The following is a 21755-nucleotide window of genomic DNA, read 5'->3' as shown; positions in this document are numbered from 1 at the left end:
AAGAGATTGTGCAGAATGTAGTCCCATTTTGCAGCACCTGCATACATGGAAACAGTCAGAAAAAAATGTACTGTACAACAAACCAATATTTTTTTGTTCTACATAATAATAATAATAATAATAATATTATGACACAGACACCAACCTCTTGGGTGTTTTTTCAACCACTGTTTATTAACTGGAGGAGTGAATGAGGTACATTTCCACATTGAGCATTTTCTCCAAGCCGCCGCACAGCTTTCTACACTGCGGCACCGTACTTCAACCCTTTCACTTTGATTTAAAAACAGAACAGTGACATCATGATGGATCTTCATGCTCAAGACCTTTACCCACCCTAACTAACTGCTGCACTTGGTAGAGGAAGCTTAACTCTACCCTAAAATGTCACTCGCTCCTATTAGTATGGTTAACACTAGATTACTAGAAATGCTTGCATTTGTTTTATTGCACACCTAGCTCTGAGTAACTGACCTGGTGAATTGATTCTATTCTGCCTAACAATAACATTTAATCCACCCACACCCCCCCCCCCCCCCCCCCAAAATTCTCCCTTTAGCCACGCTTTTACGTGGCATTTGGATAGAAAAATACTCTGTGTCAGGGCTGTAGGATGGTTTTACTGAGACACTCTCCAAGACAGGAATCCATTAACACGCACGCATGCACGCACACACACACACAGAGACCTGTACCACACAACTGCCTGATGATGCTGTCTGTGATCTGCAGAAGTGCTCAACACACACTACAGTTTTTTTTTTCTTTGTCGCTCAAACAGGGGATAGGATGGATTATCAGGAGCTAAATTTGCTGGCTGAATAAATGTTAAGGCCTTTCAAGCAGTGTTCAGCAGGTCCTGTATAGCTTTCTGTTGTGCTTCATTCAGCGTTGACATGCACCCTGTCCAGAGTCCTCCAGAGACCTGCAAAATCAGGGGAAAAAAATATTACTGTTCAAACTTGTCTTATTTTTAAGGGCAAATTAATTTTTTGAAAACGGAAAATAACCCACTCAAACTTGGATACAACAGTACAGCCAGGACACCCCAAGCTCTAAGTTTAAATTCAACCAGGGATTTTCAGAATTGTACATTGAGTTTTGCCTTTATTATTTGTTTGTTAACCAGATATACTGTAGTTTACTTTGAATGAGAAAAATGTCTATTACAAGAATATCCAAGCCAGCCTTTTAATTATCCTTACTAACCTGTACTTGACGAACAACATTTGCCAGCCGTTTGCTACATCCATCTTCATGTTTAACAGATTCACTGACAACACCATCAGCGATAATTGCGAAAAGTTTGGGCAAGTTGGAATTGTCAGGTCCAAGGACAATAGGGTTGTTGCTGATTGTATAAAAAAGGAAAGAAATAGGTTCAGTTTAAACTACACACACTCCCTCTTGGCGAGCAGAGAGGAACACTTCCATATGCTTTTCTACAACACAACCAATAAACAAAATCAGCCTCAAAATCACAACAAATTAGGAATCCTATCACATGAACTACATATACATATTCTTGGCATAACATTTTTCTGCGTATTTTCTTCTTTACAGCATTTTTGAGAGTATTATGTTCCGTCAGAAGCTGCTTGTAAATGTTAGTAAATACATTTCAGCTCATCCAAAAAAAAAATCCCCTTACTTTTCAAGAAGGTCACACAAGAAATTGAAGGTGTGAACAGCTTCCTCCTTGTCTTCGTTCAACGGCAGCCACGACAGCCAGTGAGGAAGGACCTCACTGACGTTCACACATTCAGGCCTGTACTTCATAACCTTCCCCACTGCTGAGATGCAGTTCTCTGTTGCGTTCACATTTTCTTTGGCTTTGGAATCTGCAGCCTGGATCACTCCTACCAGCAGTGGTATGGCCTCTATATGGAAAATGTACCATAATACAGAAAATGAAGATAACCATGTTCATCTAGGGATCCCTACATTTCACTGAAAAGTGTAATGCATTTGGTTTAAATACACGCTGCTGTTACATACACACACTTCTTTCAAGCGTTTCAGTTGAATTTGTTTTGTGGTGCACAGATTGTGAATTTTGGTATTCCATATTTCTTTGATAATGTTCTGTAGCCATTTCCTTTGTTGCAGTTTGTGAGGAGTGCTTTTCTCAAACGTGAATTTGTCTCCTTTGTCTTGACCATCATCTGCTGTGTTGGCAAAACATTCACAAATAATTACCCTTCTGGCTATTGACTTTATAATGCAGCTTCGTTACTGTGTAATGGTTTTTCAATCTATATATAAAGTTAGTTCTATTCAATTTTAATGTACAGGTGCCAATACGTTTGTCATGAACAAATATTTGGAAGTGCTTTTTTTTTTTTTTTTTAAATTTAGTCGTTGCCAATTATTTTTTATTATTTTCTCCCAATTTGGAATGGCCAATTATTTTTTTATGCTCAGCTCACTGCTACCACCCCTGCGCTGACTCGGGAGGGCGAAGACGAACACACACTGTCCTCCGAAGTGTGTGCCGTCAGCCGACCGCTTTTTTTCACACTGCGGACTCACCATGCAGCCACCCAAGAGCTACAGCATCGGAGGACAACGCAGCTCTCGGGCAGCTTACAGACAAGCCCACAGGCGCCCGGCTAGACTACAGGGGTCGCTGTTGCGCGGTGAGCCGAGGACACCCTGGCCGACCTAACCCTCCCTCCCCCTGGGCGGCGCTCTGCCAATTGAGCGCCGCCCCCTGGAAACTCCCGTCCTCGGTCGGCAAAGGAATAGCCTGGATTCGAACTCGCGACGTCCAGACTATAGGGAACATCCTGCACTCTACGCAGGGCGCCTTTACTGGATGCGCCACTCGGGAGCCCATGGAAGTGCTTTTTAAAAACATTTTTATAAAGATTTGTTAAACTAGCAGAAATTGTGTATTTTGGTCCTTGTCATATGAATTAGTGGCTAATGTTCACTAAATGCTTGTATTAAACATGTTTTCTTGAATGATCTTATATTAAGTTTAGGATGTCAATATTTTTGTTTGCGTGCGTGCATATTTATGTATAGTTTTACCAAGATACTGTACCTGTACAAAAGGGTATGTAATTATCTCCTCCAAACTGTGCCATGACACCAATTCCATAGGCTGCAGCTTGTCTCACCTCTGGGCTGCTGTCACACAGTGACTGCAACACGGGTCGTATGAAGTATTCTGCATATTTAAAGGATGCTGGGCTGCAGTGCTCAACAACATCATCGAATATGCAAAGACCCCACTGTCTGTCTGGCCAAGGCCTGTGAGGGCACTGCAATGAAACAGGGCAGGTTTTATAAACAAATCCAGAAAAGGGAGTCTCAGATCAGAACACGGGGTTTGTAAGTATAAAGTCTGATAAGTGAAGATCTGCATCGTTGATGTTTCCAGAGGGTAGACCAATGCGGCAGCGAAACCTGTTTTTAATGTGCAATTGACCCACAATCAGTCTGGATACATTAATTTTGGTCTTGCTATTGGTTTAACAAGGCTGCAAGCCATTAACATGGTAATGGTAATTAACAAAATAATGTAATTGTATGTAAAAATAATGTGATATCTTGTAACAATTGTAAGTCGCCCTGGATAAGGGTGTCTGCTAAGAAATGAAGAAGAAGAATTAATTAATCTTCTATTTCATGACGTTTCCACCAACCTTCAAAAGCTTATTAAACTATGAAACGCAAGTCTGGATTCATGTTCATTTCAAAGCCTCTCATCTTTCAAGGCCACAGGTACATTTAATGATTTGAATTCTGAAATACTTACAATAAGATTGACTATTAACTGTAACAGCTGTTCAAACCAGGGCAGCACCTTCTCTTTGTAGCTACTGAATACAGAATGTAGAATGTCTGAGACTTTTGTCAATATGTACACATCATTATCATCCTGAAATATAAAATGAGAAACATAAGATATGTCAGCTTCGGACTGAAGTGTTCTTTTGAAAGCATTCACTGCACACGAGGCATTCATCATTGACAGAAATAGGCAAGGCTCTCCCAGGAGTGGAGAACTGTAATATGGAATCGAATTTTAAATGTACCTCATCCTGTAAACTTTCTTCGACTTGTTCATCATAATCTTCATCTTGCCTTTTGGCTAATGACAAATTTAAAGCATGTAATTAATTGGGATTCAAACCACAAGGATACTGTACAAATAAGACACAGCAAAGGAGATGATCTGTTGGCAAAATGTTGACTAGAACTCATAACAAACACCCAAGCGCAATTAACCCTTTGCGGAGGTCTGACATCGTAATTTTCCCTTTCCGGTCCAATGTCGGACCCTGTCTGACATCATCAAAAAGATGCAAAAAACAGGTCTCTAGTCGTTTTTTCTCCGGAAAAAGCCGAGAAAACCATTCAATGGCCGAGTGAGACCGATAGGAGCAGAGAGAAGCCCCCCCCCCCCCCCCAAAAAAAGGGCGTATCTCATGAATACCACATAGATAACACGGACATAAACAAACAAGATAGCTGCTTCCGCATCCAGCGCTCAGAGAACATCACAGACATTTGCAGACCTTTTTTTAGATGTTATAGTAATAAAATAACGACTTGGATCGCATTATTGAGGAGTTTGGTGACAAAACGAGTGATCAGGAGATTATTTATCGGTATGTACTACTATTACGAGGTATGTACAAAATATAGCGAACAAGGGGTGGGGCGAGGCTGGAGATGCAGTACTGAGTGTCCTGTTGATATGCAGTGCCTTTTAAACCTGTTTTACTGTGGGAAAAAAAAAAACTTTTAAACAGCGCGTCTAAAATAAACTGCGCGTGTGAAAATAAATTGGACCTGACGCGCCCGAGACGCGCTGAATAAATGGACCGCAAAGGGTTAAATGACAGGACTATGGAAAATGACACACCCCCCAGTACTTGTGCAAGAAATTCTCAAAACAAAGTTGTTTTTTGCCCAACCAAAACACAAAGTTTGACATCCACAATACAGTGATACATCTGTGCAAATACCAGTTTTTGATGCGATCTAAGCCACCCCCCCAGAAATAAGCATTGTCATAACAGTTTACCTTGTCTTAACTCTTGATTTTTAAAGTGCTCCTCCAGTTTCCCTTTCAGGATTCCACCGAGCTCTTCGAAGTGTTCATTGTTAATGCAGCCATCTCCCATTAACTCGATGCACTACAGAATTATTAAAAAGTTTATTTTCACAAGCTTCATTGCCACCTTTAAGAATTAATTTAACTGCGTTCAATGATTAATGGTCTTTTCAGTGGCTGCAAAAGGACTACCACCCCCTTCATCCGACATGTATAAATGAAAGCATGATTCCATTTATTATATAAATAAAACTGATTTTAGTGTTTCATTTTAAGTTTCTCTTCAAAATGTGGCCCCTTAAGCACAGATTGTAGCCGTTACATTCTAGATGGTGAACACGACTGCCTTTTCTCCAAACGTTTATTTTAGGCTTATTATCGACTGTTGAATTTAAACTAAAAAGTGGATAAACTTTACCTTTGCAAAAGAGTGCATGATTTCAGACAGGACGTCTGAATCGGGTTCGGTTCCAATTGCCTTGATGAGGGCGTCGCACATGAAGTGCCACATTTGAGTGAGGTACTCGGGGCCCCGCACTCTCGCACAGTCTAACAGCAGCGGCATGGACTCTGCTGCTGCTACACGGACACGTTTAAGGGTGAAGGAAAACTACAACAAACAACCAAGGCTAAGCATCCCCTGGGGAAGAATGTTCATGGCACATCACACTGAATGGCTTGCAGATTTGCCCAGATAATAAAACAAATGTGGCAGGAAAACAGTACTCTTTAATTTGGTGTTTCCACTGTGGACCTTGACTTTGTAAAATTAGGGACTACTTTCTTGGCAAGGCTGGCAACTCAAAACAACATTAAACTAGAACTGCTGTTTTGAGGCAACATACCAGGTATCCACTGTTAAACAGGATGTGTTTTTATGCATACAATAAATGTCATTCTCCTGCAATGTCAGACAAAAATAACTATACTTACAAGCTGAACATTTGTTTTTTTCTACTGGGATGCACTGTAAAGGATATCATCATGGAAATAAAACTTTAGCAAAGGGACCATCAGTTTCACAACTTGCTCTGTGTATTCCACAAATCCTTCCTTCAGTTCTTTGGCATAGCATACCTAGGAAGAAGGAGGGAAAAATAAATCCACAAGTTAGCATGGAGGCATTTACTAGTGATTAAACAAACAGACCCTGGTCCAAATCCCAACTTCCTCACTCACTGTTTAACATTGGGTTAGGTCTCATTGCGTTCTAATAAAAAAGGTACAAGCTGTGAAAGTAGCTTCTTGAAATGGAAATGTATCCATCAGGGAGAAAGCAAATCACAGCCAGTCCTCTTCATAGGTCAACTAGGGATGTGACTTGATTGGCACAGCTTGGTCTGGCACTGATCCATGGACACAGAGGTGAACGCTTTCACATCATCGCACAGATCTGCTGCTAACAAGCGCGCTGCAGCCATCTGCTGCTACCAAGCGCGCTGCAGCCATCTGCTGCTACCAAGCGCGCTGCAGCCATCTAACAAGCGCGCTGCAGCCATCTAACAAGCGCGCTGCAGCCATCTGCTGCTAACAAGCGCGCTGCAGCCATCTGCTGCTAACAAGCGCGCTGCAGCCATCTGCTGCTAACAAGCGCGCTGCAGCCATCTGCTGCTAACAAGCGCGCTGCTGCTACCAAGCGCGCTGCAGCCATCTACTGCTACCAAGTGCGCTGCAGCCATCTGCTACTACCAAGCGTGCTGCAGCCATCTGCTGCTACCAAGCGCGCTGCACCCATCTGCTGCTACCAAGCGCGCTGCAGCCATCTGCTGCTACCAAGCGCGCTGCAGCCATCTGCTGCTACCAAGCACGCTGCAGCCATCTGCTGCTACCAAGCGCGCTGCAGCCATCTGCTGCTACCAAGCGCGCTGCAGCCATCTGCTGCTACCAAGCATACTGCAGCATCTCACCAGCATCTGGCATGCAGTTGCTTTCTCCTCCAGCCCTGCGGTCTTGATTCCAAAGCTTTGCTGGTCTCCCAAGTTCACAAACTCCCATCCATCATCCTCACTCATGTTCTCCATGTCTTGGGCTGGGAGGAAGCGAAAGAGGTACAGGAAGAAATTAAATGGGTTTTAAAACACACAAAAAAGCCAATTATTTACCCTCTGTCTTTACACATGTCAAAGCATCAAAATGACGCATCCAAATCTGTACTTTTATAGCCTTTTTTCTTTTTTTTTTAGTACTGCTGTCTCTCTATGAATGAGTGTTTAACGTTATGGAAGAACCTTGATATTACAATTGATACTCACTGTCTAAAAGGGCCACCTCTGGTTTAATGGAAGCGGTTTTCATCAGCGGCCCCATCACAACAGGGAGGTACTGCTGGAATTCTTTGCCAAGGATCTTGCACATTCTGGCCCAGGCTGAAATCATGTAAGATATCTAAGAAAAGACAAAGATCCAAAAGGTTAACTCCACCTGATTTTGAGTTATGTTCCTCCTTTTAAGTTTGCATCTTTCCAATGGTGGAATCTAGTTCTGTCAATGTTTAAATTGCTAAGCAAAAAACTAATCCGTCCATGGTGACTTTGTAATTGTTTGTAAACCGCACACCATGGGTCAAAATAGTGCAACGGGTTAGTACACACTATAGCAGAAGCCATACAGTGGATTCACATTTAAAATCTTAACGGCACTAAACTGTTCACCCTGGGGACAGTTTTAAACCTGCAAGAATAAAAATCATTCAAGTGTAAAAGAAGAAAAAAAAAAGGCATAGGAAATTAAAGGATGCAGATCTGTTCCCAGTACTTCATGCTTAACGTTACCAGGACTACGGCCGTATGTCAGCCAATGCTGTGGTCACTCTGCCATGCTAAAAGTCTCACAAGGGCAAAAAAACTGGCAGATTTTGCTATGCTTTACAAAAGCTGCTTTGGATGGAAGAGAAGAAATACAGCTTTGTAGTGAGCACAAGAGAGTTTGTGAAACAGAGTGCAGTTGCTTAATAAGGCAAGTACACACCATTATATAAACAAAAATAACCTACTTTGTTCAACTCCCACACTTGCTTAACCCTGACAATGAAATCTATTGGATTGGATTTTATCCCATTAAAACAGAAGCCTTTAAAATAGCTTCACTGCTATGCAGCCTCACCTGTGGGTCATCATCCTCCAGGTCATTGAAATCAGTCTGTGTCTTCAACAAGAGCTGCATCACCTCGGAGGCGTCTGGCATGAACTGCAATTATAAAACAGGTGGGGGAAGTGATTGAGGCAGTCTGCTTCACACAGATGTACTGCATGGCGTTTTGGACTGAAGATCTACCTCAGTTTTCCCAGTTTACCTTATCTTTCCCGACAGCGAGGCCTATAAGGCTGATGCACTCGATGGTTTTTCCACGGAGAAGCCGGAGCTCCTTCTGCACAGCGTTCTCCACAATGTGCTTCAGGGACGGCATGAAGAGGTCATAATAGGGGACAAACTTCTCCTCTGCGGTGTCTGCCACCGAGGCGATGGAGGTCACCACCTGCTCCAGCACCAGCTTGGTACCCTTCTGGATCAGCTTGAAGACCAGAGAAAAGAGGCAATGCAAAAACAACATTTTACTTTCCACTCAATTCTACATGAAGCATAGTTGGAGAGAGTCCTAATTCAAATAGGAGGTGGTAGTACTGTTCCCTTCGTACCAGAACTCAACCCATACACCAGCATACTTCAATGGAGCACTGTATTCATGCATTTCTTTCATAAGCCTAATAACTCTTAGTTTACAAAAAAAAAGTTAAAGTAGTACCATTTCTAAGCCTTTCAAGGTCATCTTACCTCCTGCAGTTTTGCAACCATGATGACATGCAGGTTTTTAACGAGGCTGTCCAGGTATGGAATGAGCAGAGATTTGGGACAGTCTTCAGTGAAGTTTATAAGAGCAGCTGCTGCGTGTGCCTGAACCCGGGGATTGGCCTGGTCTTCCATGGTTTGCAACAGGGAAGAGATCACCTGCGAACACACACAAACCAGGGGCATCATTCATAGGATCCTTCATCTCAGGTCTGACTAGCAGCAGTCATTCACCTCCATACCCACCCTATCGTGGAATTTCTTTTGGAAGGTGGGGGCAAAGTCTGTGGCCATTTGCCCAACTGCATTGCAAGCCGCATATCTCACTCTTGGATGCTGAAATAAATAAGAATACATATTTATTTTTATTTTTTTTTAAAAAAGCAACTTTCAGGTTACATTAGACGTCATTCTTTCAATCATGTAATTAGTTTTGGGGTTCGCTGAAAACTTACAGGATCTTGGCAGAACAGCAATACAAAATTGACTATTTCCACGAGGATGGCCTCCATCTGCTGGTGGCAGCCTTCACCGATGGCCGAGAGCGCCATTAGTCCAGCATGCCTGTACTTCCAATCAGCTGCAAGAAGGAACAAAGACCATTTCATGCTATGAACAAAAGTACTGTTTAGAGGGAGCGTTCTCTTCACTATCCACCACCTAAAAAATTCTAATAACTTGAGTACTTGACAGTTCTAACAATACTCCTTTAGAAACTAACAGCTATGTTAAAAAACCACAAATACAATGCAGATCAGACGCCAATTGAGATTCAACTTGCCAGTGGGAGTGAAGAACTACAGTTCTTGCATGCAAACGGATAACCAACTAGAAACTAGAAAATCTCTATATGTAATTATATAAACTCTAAGAGTCTTGCAAGACGGGTGTTGTTTTTTTTGTATTTTACAATTTATTAGAGTAACCAGGGCAGACAATTAAAATATGTATTACAATTTAGCTAAAACACCAGGATTAACACTATGGCCAGTCTTCAAAACAGTGCCTTTTTATTCTTTAGTACAAAAGGACCTTTTTATTCAGACAAAAACTATAGCAATGCACTTACGATTCTGCAGCATCTGCATGATGTGTGCTTTGATCATAGGAAGTACAATCTTCCCACCCAGACCACAGGCTACTCTGTCCAGTGCACTCTCCCCAGCCACTGCATTGCTGTGGGGGAGTCAGGAGGAGTTTTAACAGAAAAGACAAGGAGAAAAAAAAAAAAAAACAACAGAGACTCATTTACTGTGAGAAAACTGAACCACACTATTTGCAACAAAAACCCGATTTGCACACAAATAGGAGCCTCAACGTCAACATTTTCCTTTCACATATAAATAGTTAAAATTGCTTATTATTATTTATTATTATTATTATTATTATTATTATTATTATTATTATTATTTTTATTATTATTATTAATAAAGCTTTGCACAGAGCCTAAATAATCATTTATATTCAAACATGCATCCTACTCCACTGGGCATATATGCCTCTGGTCATACATCCGATATGCCGTTAAGAATTCACACACCTGTCAAAATCATCATCTTCAAGTTCATCAGCCATGGCCCACTCTTCATCTTCCTCCAAATCAACCATCATTGCCAACATCTGTGGAACTAAAGAGATAAGACAATAATGTAAAACCATTCAATTTTTCAGTACTGATACTGTATTCCTGATAACCATCAACTAGACCGGGAGCATGAAGTAAAGGGAATGGCATCGCTGATGCAACAGTTTGTAAACAAAGTGGAGGTGGTATGTGAAAAATCTCTGTATCAGGGATATGGCCAAGGAGAAAGAAGCATTGGTAACAACTATTATTCTATATCTATTAAGCATCGTATGTACATTCTTTTACATGACGTATTGTAATGCAAGAGGTAGGGGTGACGAGACACCTGGCCAAATAAACTACAAGGCAAAAAGGTGCGTGTCGTCCACATCAGATTCTTAAACAATGAATAAATGTCATCTATTAGTTGGTATATATAACTTTCTACCAATGCAAGTCCATCATAAAACACGTAGCATCGTAACCTGCGTGTACCATAATACAAATTTGTGCTGTTACCCTTTTATCAGTGCAACACTTTTTCTGGCAGAATTTCAATCAATGTGTGTTATCAGCAGCTGGGGTTTGACAAGCCCTTATAGAAGTCTTATACTTACTACTCTGTTCCACAAGGTTCGTGTGTTTTCTCAGCATGGCAGAGCCAGTCTCGGAGAGAGTGACAATGACCTCCAGGGCCAGCTGGCGCTGCATGTTACTCAAACTGGTGTCTGCACACAGCTGGAAACATACAAATACATAGAATAAAGGGAATGCAGCAGGGCACGGCACCAGCAAGTATCTGCATATTAATCCAAGACCGCTCACCTTGAGACTGAGCTGTAAAGTGGCCTCCAAGTTGGGCCGCAGATACTTGGGGGCGGTGTCAGCAATCTCCACCAACGCCTTCAGCACAGAGTCATCGTTTTGGTAACAGGATTCATTTACGGCCTTCAGGGTAAAAGAAACATGTACTTAAGTATTGACACATTTCTGCAACAAACAGGAGGACCAGGCTTTCAGCAATAAAAAGTAAAATGGAACATTATTTCAAGTATAAATGCAAGGTGCTTTTCTATCAACACCAATAATTAATGATATGTTCTTGAGAGGAACCCTAATATAGTACTTTACAGTTGAGATGATGCATTCAATTAGTGCAGGGACATGAATGTAATTTTCAAATTCAGATCCGTTCAAGATTCAAACAAGCATTTGAATATTCATTTATTTGCAAAACACTATCAAAGCGATTATATGTAACACTATTAAAGTTGAAAAAATCCCAGAAGTAAGTTGTGAAGGCCTTACTTTACCATAGTGAATTAACTACAAACCAAAGGATGCCACACTTTATATATATATAAAAATAAAAACCAATCAGGGTATCTGATTTTATATTTCTACCAATAAAAGACAAAACACCCCATGGAGACTAATATTGTGTTTACTCCCCACTCCCCATGTTCACTTAGTTTCTAAAGAGTTTCTAAAGCGGTTATTTGATTTGACCAGTTATTAGGATGTCTCAGCACAACAAAACTCTAGAAGAGAACTGGTCAATTCATTTTTTTGGACAAATTATATTTATAAAAGGATGGCTTAATGTGTCAACTATATCTGTACCAACAAAGATTACAAATCCTGTCTGGAGGTGCCCTTGACACGCTTGCGATTTATCAACTTCCCAGACGGTGCGTGGCAATGCTGTGCCACCGGGAGACACCGTCAGTAAGATTAGATAAGAACGCACATGTCCCACTTGATTTGGCTTTTTCGTACTGCGCATTACTCACGGGTATCGGCTTTGTTCTTACCTGCAGGACACCGGGCAGCAAGTCAGCAAAGTGCTTTAAGAGGGGTGTGTTGCTTTCATTGGATAGAACAAAGGAAGCTGCTGCCCTTGCAGCCAGAGTCCGGATCTAACAAAGACAGTGAAACTGAATTAACAAAATGACCAGCACAGCAGCAAGGGAACCTTATTTAAAAACGGCCGTAGACGATACAAATGAACAGGGAACCTATCGTTATTAGTGGTTTCGTCTTCACTTCCCTCCTAGCAGTCAAGTGGAAGCATTGTTGCTGAGCCTTCATTTGAGAGTGCCAGATAAACGGCCCACTCAAATTCTAGTGAATTCTTGGGTTTAAAAAGATGTATTTTGAGGGAGAAGAAACAAAATGCCACATTTTTGCAAGGGGCATATCTTGGAGAGGGACTGAATTGGTTAAAAAGGCCAGATTTGTTGCCCATGTATTTTTTCATTAAAGTGAAATGCACAATTAATGCCATGTAAGGATTTTTGTGTATTTAAAAAAAAAAAAAAAAAAAAAAAAGTTAAATCCATTATTTGGAACACCTCTCACCATTAATCAAAAAAGTACCAATTACCTTTTCATGGAGCATGCAAAACTATGAACTACTAATTTACAGAATTCACTTTTAACAATACACCATTTAGTAGGGTCTACGGTTTAAAATACAATACACGCAATATCTAGAACTGTTCCACGTCCCACAGAACTTGTATGCAAGGCAAGAGATATATTCTCACTCACTCACACACACACACACACAGGGGGAACTCGATCCTCACCGGTGGGTGTTCTTGATCCTGCATGCACTGAACCAGCATACGTTTAATAACCTCCAGGTAATGCTGCTGCTGATTTCCAAAAATTCCAGGGAAATTCCTAAATGGGAGAGTAAAAATAAATAACCAAATAAAAATAAATAAAAATATATATACAAAAAATACACACACATACAATACACACAGTAATCCGTCACGTATTTTAACAGGATTTATTTACATAACACACCGAACAGCTCACATGATGCTACCAGCAGGGCAGCGCACGGGTCACATACAACAGTGTATGAAAACTTGATCATGGTGGATAAACAGCTAGGGTGGATATGTGATGGGCGGATACGTGATGGATTACTGTATGTAAATATATATTTGATCCAAATGTTATTAAAAAACAGAGCACCTACTGAATCCGAGATACAAGATTTGTTGTAAATGCCAATTAGATTGTTTACCCAGTTGATGGCTACAGATCTTTTGAATACAAAACTACATTCAAAACTACTGATCTGTTGCTGATGTTGCAAGCTTGGGGTTTACTGTGAAGCATGCATGCCTGAATTCTGTTTATAAAGCACTCGGTGTCAATACAGAACCTAAACAAGATTCTGATCCAGCTGCCACGGATTCACACAGTACAGAGAGTGAAGGACTCCATTAGGAAACTTGAACAATGGAACCCAAGCAAAGTACAAAGTAACCTGTGGTATTAACACACTACCATTACACACAGCTCCTAGTTCACTTATTTGTTGACCATTTGGAGCGGTTGTGCTGTATACTTATTGATAATCTCTATGAGACTTTTGTAGTGTGTCAAAATGTATACGCATTATTGGGTAACAAACTACTTTCTTGAGTGACTGGAAGCCAGCATCTCTGTTTCTGTTTAATAAGGGTAGGGGTGGAATAACTGAAAATAAACAGACAGAAAAGTAAATACAAAATCTTTATTAAATAAAACTATGAAAGTGAAAAAAAGACTTACCAGAAAATATGCAAGGCAGACTCCCGTAATCCCACGTTCTGAGAGCTGACTGAATCAAACAGGAATTTCAAAACTTCTGGCCACTGGTTGTTTCCATCGTCATCTTTAAGAAAAAAAAGAAAGAAAAAAAAACTTAACATACCATAACTGCATGTCACATGTAAACACCGGTAAATTAATAGTTTCCATCTGCCTTGTGCCCAAGATTCCAACTGTGTTTGGAGATGTGAATACATCTCTTTTGGAGAAATAAACTGTGAAACTGCAAATTCCTTAATATGGGCCAAGAAACGCTATCTGTTAGTGTGACAGCAATACAAAACTCTACAGGGGGAACTGTCACCTCCAAGGCAGAAGACATGAGGCTCAAATCCAGCTACAACCTTGCCAAATCTGACAAACCAGCACAGTGGCAGCAAAGGAATTCTGAGATAGCGCTACAGCAGGCAGGTGATGCCCAAGCAGTATTGTTGAACTGTACACCGGGACAAGCCAGCATACACATTGCAAGAACAAAGGTTACAGCTTAATGATACATTTGTTCAGATGCTGTTCCACAAGTCTAGCGAGGCTGGAGGCTTTGTATTTTAATTGGAAACTATACATACAGGGGAACTCATCCAGGTCCCTTCCACAATGTATTCCCTATAGACAGCAGAAGAATGTTAAGAGAAAGTCATTTCATGTCTGCAGAACCAAGTGTCCTCCTTCAATATATATATATATATATATATATATATACACACACTGTGTGTGTATATATATATTATATATATATAGTAACACAGCAGGGAGGGGGTTATTATCCTCCCTGCATAAAACATGTGCAAATGCACATTGGTTTGATGTAATTGTTTTGTATTATTGTTTAATTATATTTGTTAATTGTTTTATTATTTAATTATCCCCTGCACCTGGTGATCACTGTAAATCAGAGCCAGGTGCAGGGTATTTAAAGAGAGCAGCCAGCCTGTTCTAGGCTGCTGAGTAGAAGGAGGCAGAAGAGGTGCTCTGTTTCCGAGTAGCCAGAGTTAAAAAGTAAGTGCGGTGTTAAACTTGTGTTTTGTGTAAGTACGGGGAAACAGCTTAGCTGTCCCGTGTTAGACAGGGTGTTCCTGAAAGTTGAGTTAGAGCTCCAAGGGGAGTTAGGTGTTTATTTTGTGTTTATTAAAAATAGCGCAACAGCGCTTTTAAAAATCAAGTTTTGTGTGTGGCTGGGTCATTTAAGTGCTGAAAAAGAACCCGAAGGACTAAAACCCTTCACTATATATATATATATATATATATATATATATATAAATTCACTGTGTATGCAACAGAAGAGGAATGTACTCCACTGCAGTTAATTTCTGCTTAGTCCTGGACTCACTGTGTTGGACTGGTATAAATGTGCAGGAACACTGAGCTCTGAGGAGTCTCTGTGGACTCCCTTGTGTGCGTTTCAGACCTACTGTTTAAGAAGGCTTTATCAATTGCTTTATCCTGCACACACAGGGGGTTGATGCAATTGACCTAAATAGCTGCAAATCTAAATGCTGTCATTCAAATCACTCAATAAAAATACAATGATGTTTGATGAACCACCACCATTTGGACAAATTGAATAATGTTTAAAAAAATAAAATACAAACAAAATGAGTGAAACAAAATGAGTTTCAAGCAGAAATAATAATAATAAAAAATAAACTTTGGACAGAATCCTGTACTGTTTACATACCGATCAGGTTCCGTGCCAGTTCAGCAGCGATGTCACAGACCTTCTTCCTAATTCCCGGCGATGCCTCCGTCTGGATGCCCATTAAGAGTTCGGTCTTGATGGCGTTTTGCATGTTCTCCGGAAGCGTGGGGTAAACCTCGTCAAAGGCAGAAGACAGCAGTCGCCGTAGCAGGACTGCGGCCATCTGCCTGGCCTAAGTGGAAGCACAAAGGCAACTTAAACAGGACAGAACACTGACTGCTGACTGGCATTACTATAGTCCCCTTCATAGACCACTGCAACAGGGGGGTGTCCTAGAAATGCCAAACAAATGACACCGTACAACACAGCTGTCAATATGTACTGCAAGTGGGCCACAAGATACGGTTCAACAGTCTTGTACATCAGGTATTGCTGTGCCTTACATTATGCTGCAGATTTGCAGTTTCGGGAACTAAACAAGCACATAGAAATAAAACAAAAGCTCTAGAGCAAAGTGTCGTCACCTGCTGCGGGTGTCTTTAAAATCATGCCCAAGAGGTGTACGTGTTCTGGGGCTGACACTAAATCTGTCATGTTGAGACTCAGAACATTACTTTTTTCTTTCATAAGAAAAGAAGCTGTTCTAGAAGCACCAACTTCAGTTAGGTCACTGGGTACTCCAAGATGCTCTCGTTTTTGTGATCTAAAAATAGCTATTCTTGCAGGTCACAGTAGAGACTTGGCAGAATTCAATTAGTGTAATTTTCAAAAGATAATAAACATCTGCATTGTTTCTCTGGTTTGTAATAGTATAATATACAAGAGGTGCATTTATATTGAGATCAAACAACAGTGTACATACAGATGTCATGTTGAGAACTCAATGACACATGTCAGAGCGATACATCAGGGAAAATGAAATGTATAATAAACATTAAAGCCAGAGCTGCATTGTTCATCAAATGCCTGGCTGTCTTCCTGCTGCACAGACCTGCTTTCCCACTAGTCTGGTTATCAGTGCACACAGTCACTGATTTAGCTTTAACTGTGAAATACAAATCAGGCTGTAAATTAGATACATGGCAGCTGCCTAGTCTTTGTGTTAAATGTCTTTAAACACTTAGTCTACGGACCTGAAACAGCTCTTTTTGGCTGATGGTTGTAACACAGAAATAAAAGAAGCTCTCAGAAAATGTATTATCAAAGAACGCCTGGCAAAGACAATGGTGCAGGATGGGAGAGGAGCAGTACACATGAGAACTTGAAGGTTACTTCAAATGTAAATGCTTGTAAATTAATGGGAATTAGATGAGTTGCATATTTCATTACACCCAACTACAGGGCTGTTTGAAGGTTTCAGTTATGTTGCAATAGGTTTGTTTGTGTATCCATAAAATACAGACCATGGGAATGAAGTCTTGTGGCTTTCAAAAAGAGAAACCTATACCAAGGAGCCACTGGTGATAAACTGCACATTACAACACACACCTGACTGGTATGCTTTGGCTCTAAATACCACAAGCTGTGTGTTCCCTTTGTTAGGTGCACCGTGGATTCATGCCTTTACAATATAATATCAAGCAGGAGGTTTCATCATTGGCTGGACACAATGTTGGGATTCTGTCAAACCTTGCTTCTCAAGTTATTGGGGCAATTTGTCTTTAGAGCGATCGGGCATTTTGCTGAAAATGTGGGTTGAGCTGGACAACCTGCTTGCTATTTTTTTTTTTTTTTAACCAAGAAGACAGACTCCATCTAGAAACTACCTTGCTGCATCATTTTAATATAGGCTGCAGTTGCAAACGTGTATTGGAAGTGTCACTCCATGTTACTGGGCTTCTGTATTATACAACTACAATAATAGCTTACAAACCATCCCAGAACATCTGAATCACAGCTTGAGAAGCCGACACAACCAATTCATCTTTGGCCTTGACAGCATGTATTTGAAGAATCATTTTTCAGGTAAGTTGCCATGAACTGGTGAATTTACAGTTGTATAATACATATATCTGTGTTGCTGTGGTCCCTTGCAACAAACCCCAAAGTATAGATAAAGCAGACAAACAACTTTCCAGCCTTCTCAGAATAAGCACTTACAGGGAACAAAAATGATGAGCTTTGTTTAGAAGCCTTGCTTAAAAAGGATTGACACTACAAAAGAAGTTCTGAAGATGCACTGCCTCTCAAAAGAATGGGGCTCAACTCCCAGCAAGACTATTCAAGGATGAACTGTCGTTACTGCCGTGACAAAAGAGCTAAAGCCAGCCCCTAGACTCTTCTCAACTGATACCGCCTCAGCCAGCCCCACCCCCCCTCTCCACACAATACTCTTCTCAACTCATACCTCCTCAGCAGCAGTTGCATCCCTGACTGCTTGAAGCAGGAACGTGATCTTGGATGGGCCAGGGATGTTCTCATAGGTTTCCTGAAAATTTTAAGAAATGAAAAATGAAAATGAAGCCTTTTATAGTCCAATAGATGAACAGTAGATGGTAACTTCAATGCATTTACAGAGTTCAGTCCCTGTGCTTTCTCAGATAGTTAAATTCCACTTGAATTACACAGCCATGACCAACAGACAGTCACTCACAGACCCATTCCCCAGCTGCAGAGAAAACACATGCATTATTTTTATTAGATAGGAAACAGAGGCGTCACGTAACTTAGATTCTTTAGAGATTTGTCATGCAGAGCACAGAAACAGTCACCATCTAAAATATGAAAGAATGAGGTTCAATTCAAGTTACCAAGCACGGAAGATGTGTGCCCACAGAAAGCCATCCATACAAACCCTTGCCTCCAACCACAGCCCAAACATTTTCAAAAATCTATGCCGCAAGGATGCATTTTTTCAATTTGTCTGTATATTTCTGCACTGCAGGTGATGTTAAACAATAATGGACAACACTATTCCAACTTTATTATTATTTATTTATTAGCAGACTCCCTTATCCAGGACAACTTACAATTGTTACAACATATCGCATTATTTTTTACATACAATTACATTATTTTTTACACATTATTTTTACATACAATTACCCATTTATACAGTTGGGTTTTTACTGGAGCAATCTAGGTAAAGTACTTTGCTCAAGGGTACAGCAGCAGTGTCCCCCACCTGGGATTGAACCGTCCAGTCAAGAGTCCAAAGCCCTAACCACTACTCCACTGCTGTCCTCTAGTGTTTTTCTTGTGACATGCTGCTAACTACATCCCACATTAGACACAGACTGTTAGTTGGGACTATCCTGACTATACACCATCACTGATCCCAGTCCAAACCAAAATCAAATTGTCTTTCCCCCAGTACTGTTTACTGTTCTACCTACATGTACATGACAAAGCTTGTTTTCAGATACTGTATGATAACATACAATCCTAAGCATAAACCCCATTTTTGATTTATGATTATAATATTTGATGTGAACAAGATTTTACCAAAAAAAGAATAGAAAGTGTGACTGTGCAATGCTCTATTTCTGACCTAGGCTAAAGTGGTACTGAATCCGAACAGACCATGCTTGATTTCTGAAGTCTCCATGTAGGAGGTTATAGGGAAATAAACATCTTGTTCCTAATACAACTTCAAAACCTTAAAACAAATCAACACAAGACATACATTACCAAGTAATAAAATGTAAATATTACAAAGACTGTCAACGTGGCTAATCAGTTTGTATAGGCCAAGTTACTCCACATTAAAGGGATCTGATTATCAAGCATTAGTCTAAGAACATCAAAACTGCAGCTTAGCAAGTAGCAAGAGAATGGTGCCCTAGAATTGTCTACTATAAAGTTCCTGACAGAGGTGCAAAACTCACCCCGTCTGCTAAAAGGATTTCGCCAGGCATTAGCACATCAGTACCCCATTGTCTTTAATAAAGAATGCGCTGACCATGGAAGGGATGTCTGTGATAAAAGATTAAATGATTCAATGCAGCCATCCAATCAGAAATCCAGCTAGGTCAGACCCGGGAATCTACCCATTCACTAGGGATCCCCCACTAAGCTAAACAACACATACACTTCAGCACATTGGGAACAAAAGAGTCGGCTTCACCCTCAGAGGTCTGTGGACAGGCTGCAGTGAAAAGTGTGTTCCCCATGCTGAAGTTAATTTTATAAAGCACCTTCCCCGAATATAAAATCTTCCTATTTCTTCGCATTTAAATAAAATGTTTGGTTTTATTATGGTTTTTATTTAAGAGAAGTTGTTACCAACGGTGTCAATAACCACATCTACGTATTTATACACATAAATTAAAACAATTACGCAAAATAAACCAAAGGTGAATATAAAGAATGCTGCATTTTACTCCAGTAACACATTCATTGTCGCTAGTTTTAATTTTCATCTTTCTATAACGATTCTTGGCACTTCACTCTCACAACTTGTTGCACGGTTTGATCTCCACATCACCCGGGTGGCTGTCCTGTCACACCCTGTACACCCACCTGTCCACATTTCCACACTAGCCCTCGTTGTAATACGGACTGTGTTCAGAATGTTAAAATTAGTACACACACCACATAGCAAAGAAGAATAAACTAAAACAAATAAACAAATATTAATCCTCCATCCATCATACCTTATAGTATTACATCCAGATCATTCAAAAGTGATGTGCGATTACAATTTGATTTATAATTATACGTACACATTTAAGTAACTTCTCAATAACTTTTTTGACTGCACACTTGCAAAGACATCACCCGCTAAGTAATACACGTCCATCTCCAACAGCAAACCACCATACAGAAAAAGTAATTTAAGATCAGTTCTTTTTAAAAGACTAAAAACAATCACATGTCTCTTAGCCATGTATCTGTAACGGAGTATACAGTAAACTACGTAAAGCAAAAGCATCTCTGATCCCAAGGCAGCGGCTCAGCTACTTCCCCTCTGCTCAGTGCTAGACTCGTCTCAATCACGCACACGTGGGCTGGGCCGCTTGTGTAACCCACCGCTTTTATCTCGCTTTTCTACCTCTTTTACTTATTTAGCTCTTCGTGAAAATGTCTAGTAAAGGATTCTGTACCTCAGACTGCTTCCTGGTGTTGTTGTCAGGGCTCATAAGGTTGCCCAGCAAGAGGTAGAACTGCTGTTGCTCCGCCATTGCAATCAGATCCGAAAAAGAGACCGATAGCTGGAGGAAGAGGAAAGGAAAACCGGCGGGCGCAGCGACTTCTCACACCGGACACACCGACGGGAACCCGCTGATTGGACGGCACCCTGCCGCGGCAGCCTTGTGATTGGGTGCGTTTTCAGAAGGTTGTACCAGATTCTAGAGTTTGGGCGCGTTGATGGTGATCATTCTGCGCAGATTCTGTGCAGAATTTGACCATGTAGCCAATGGGTTGGCTGTATTAGGTCAGATTCTTCACAGAATCTGCGCAGAAAGATCTCCGTGAACGCATCCTTTCTCAAACAGGGGCCTGTCGCGCCGATTGGGCAAGTTTGTTCTTAGTTTCTGTTTGCGATTGGGCAATGTGGATAAACTTCCCAGGGATGATTGGTTCATTCCTCAAAGCCTCGCGCGTAAAGTGGTGCGGGAAGCTGGGTGAGATGATGATGTAATGCGAAAATACTGCAAGTGAAAGCGCGGGAGATTAGCACACTTTAAAGGGAGTCAATGGTAGCTTTACTTCATCAGCACAAATACGCTTATTGCTAGAAGTGGATAGAAGAGATTGGCTTGGCTAATAATAGGGCATTTGATATCGGTAGAAAACAGTGCTTTCATTTGACACATAGTTACAGTGTAGTATTTTTTGCTAACTTCCCAAAGTGTCGGATTGTTTAAAAGTTAAACGGTAAAGGGAAAGTGTGTTTGAAAACAAACAGTGGAGGTGCTTTTAAGCTTATTTATATTTAAATGTAGTAATGCGTTTGTGATATCATTTACGACAAAGTTAATGATGTAACGATCTACTACTTTCTTTCTTTGCATTTCATTATAAAAACTAGTCACCTTTTTATATTTGTTGGGGCAGTTTTAGGTTTTTGGTGACAGCTTTTCCAATGCAAACCCCATTAACTTCCTTTAAATAGTTATATTACTTACTTATTG

General features: G+C 40.7%; 1 protein-coding gene across 1 annotated transcript; it reads right to left on the bottom strand.

Annotated features, from left to right (window-relative positions):
• Positions 1-148: 148 nt before the first annotated feature.
• LOC117406350 (importin-5) lies at positions 149-20903 on the bottom strand. Its single transcript, XM_034010306.3, has 26 exons — positions 20724-20903; positions 18026-18106; positions 15718-15910; positions 14001-14103; positions 13016-13112; positions 12239-12343; positions 11250-11372; positions 11042-11162; positions 10398-10485; positions 9927-10033; positions 9313-9437; positions 9104-9193; positions 8843-9016; positions 8364-8582; positions 8174-8257; positions 7324-7456; positions 6979-7100; positions 6052-6148; positions 5490-5662; positions 5042-5153; positions 4047-4102; positions 3767-3889; positions 3050-3269; positions 1652-1880; positions 1210-1351; positions 149-925 (listed from the first exon to the last, which is right to left on the bottom strand). Exons 1-26 carry the CDS (start codon positions 20799-20801, stop codon positions 839-841), a joined length of 3282 nt encoding a protein of 1093 aa, XP_033866197.1. The 5' UTR covers positions 20802-20903; the 3' UTR covers positions 149-838.
• Between the last annotated feature and the right edge of the window lie 852 nt (positions 20904-21755).

This window comes from Acipenser ruthenus, chromosome 9 (assembly GCF_902713425.1).
Source record: "Acipenser ruthenus chromosome 9, fAciRut3.2 maternal haplotype, whole genome shotgun sequence".
Lineage (NCBI taxonomy): Eukaryota > Metazoa > Chordata > Actinopteri > Acipenseriformes > Acipenseridae > Acipenser > Acipenser ruthenus.
This window is presented reverse-complemented; position numbering and strand designations above follow the sequence as displayed.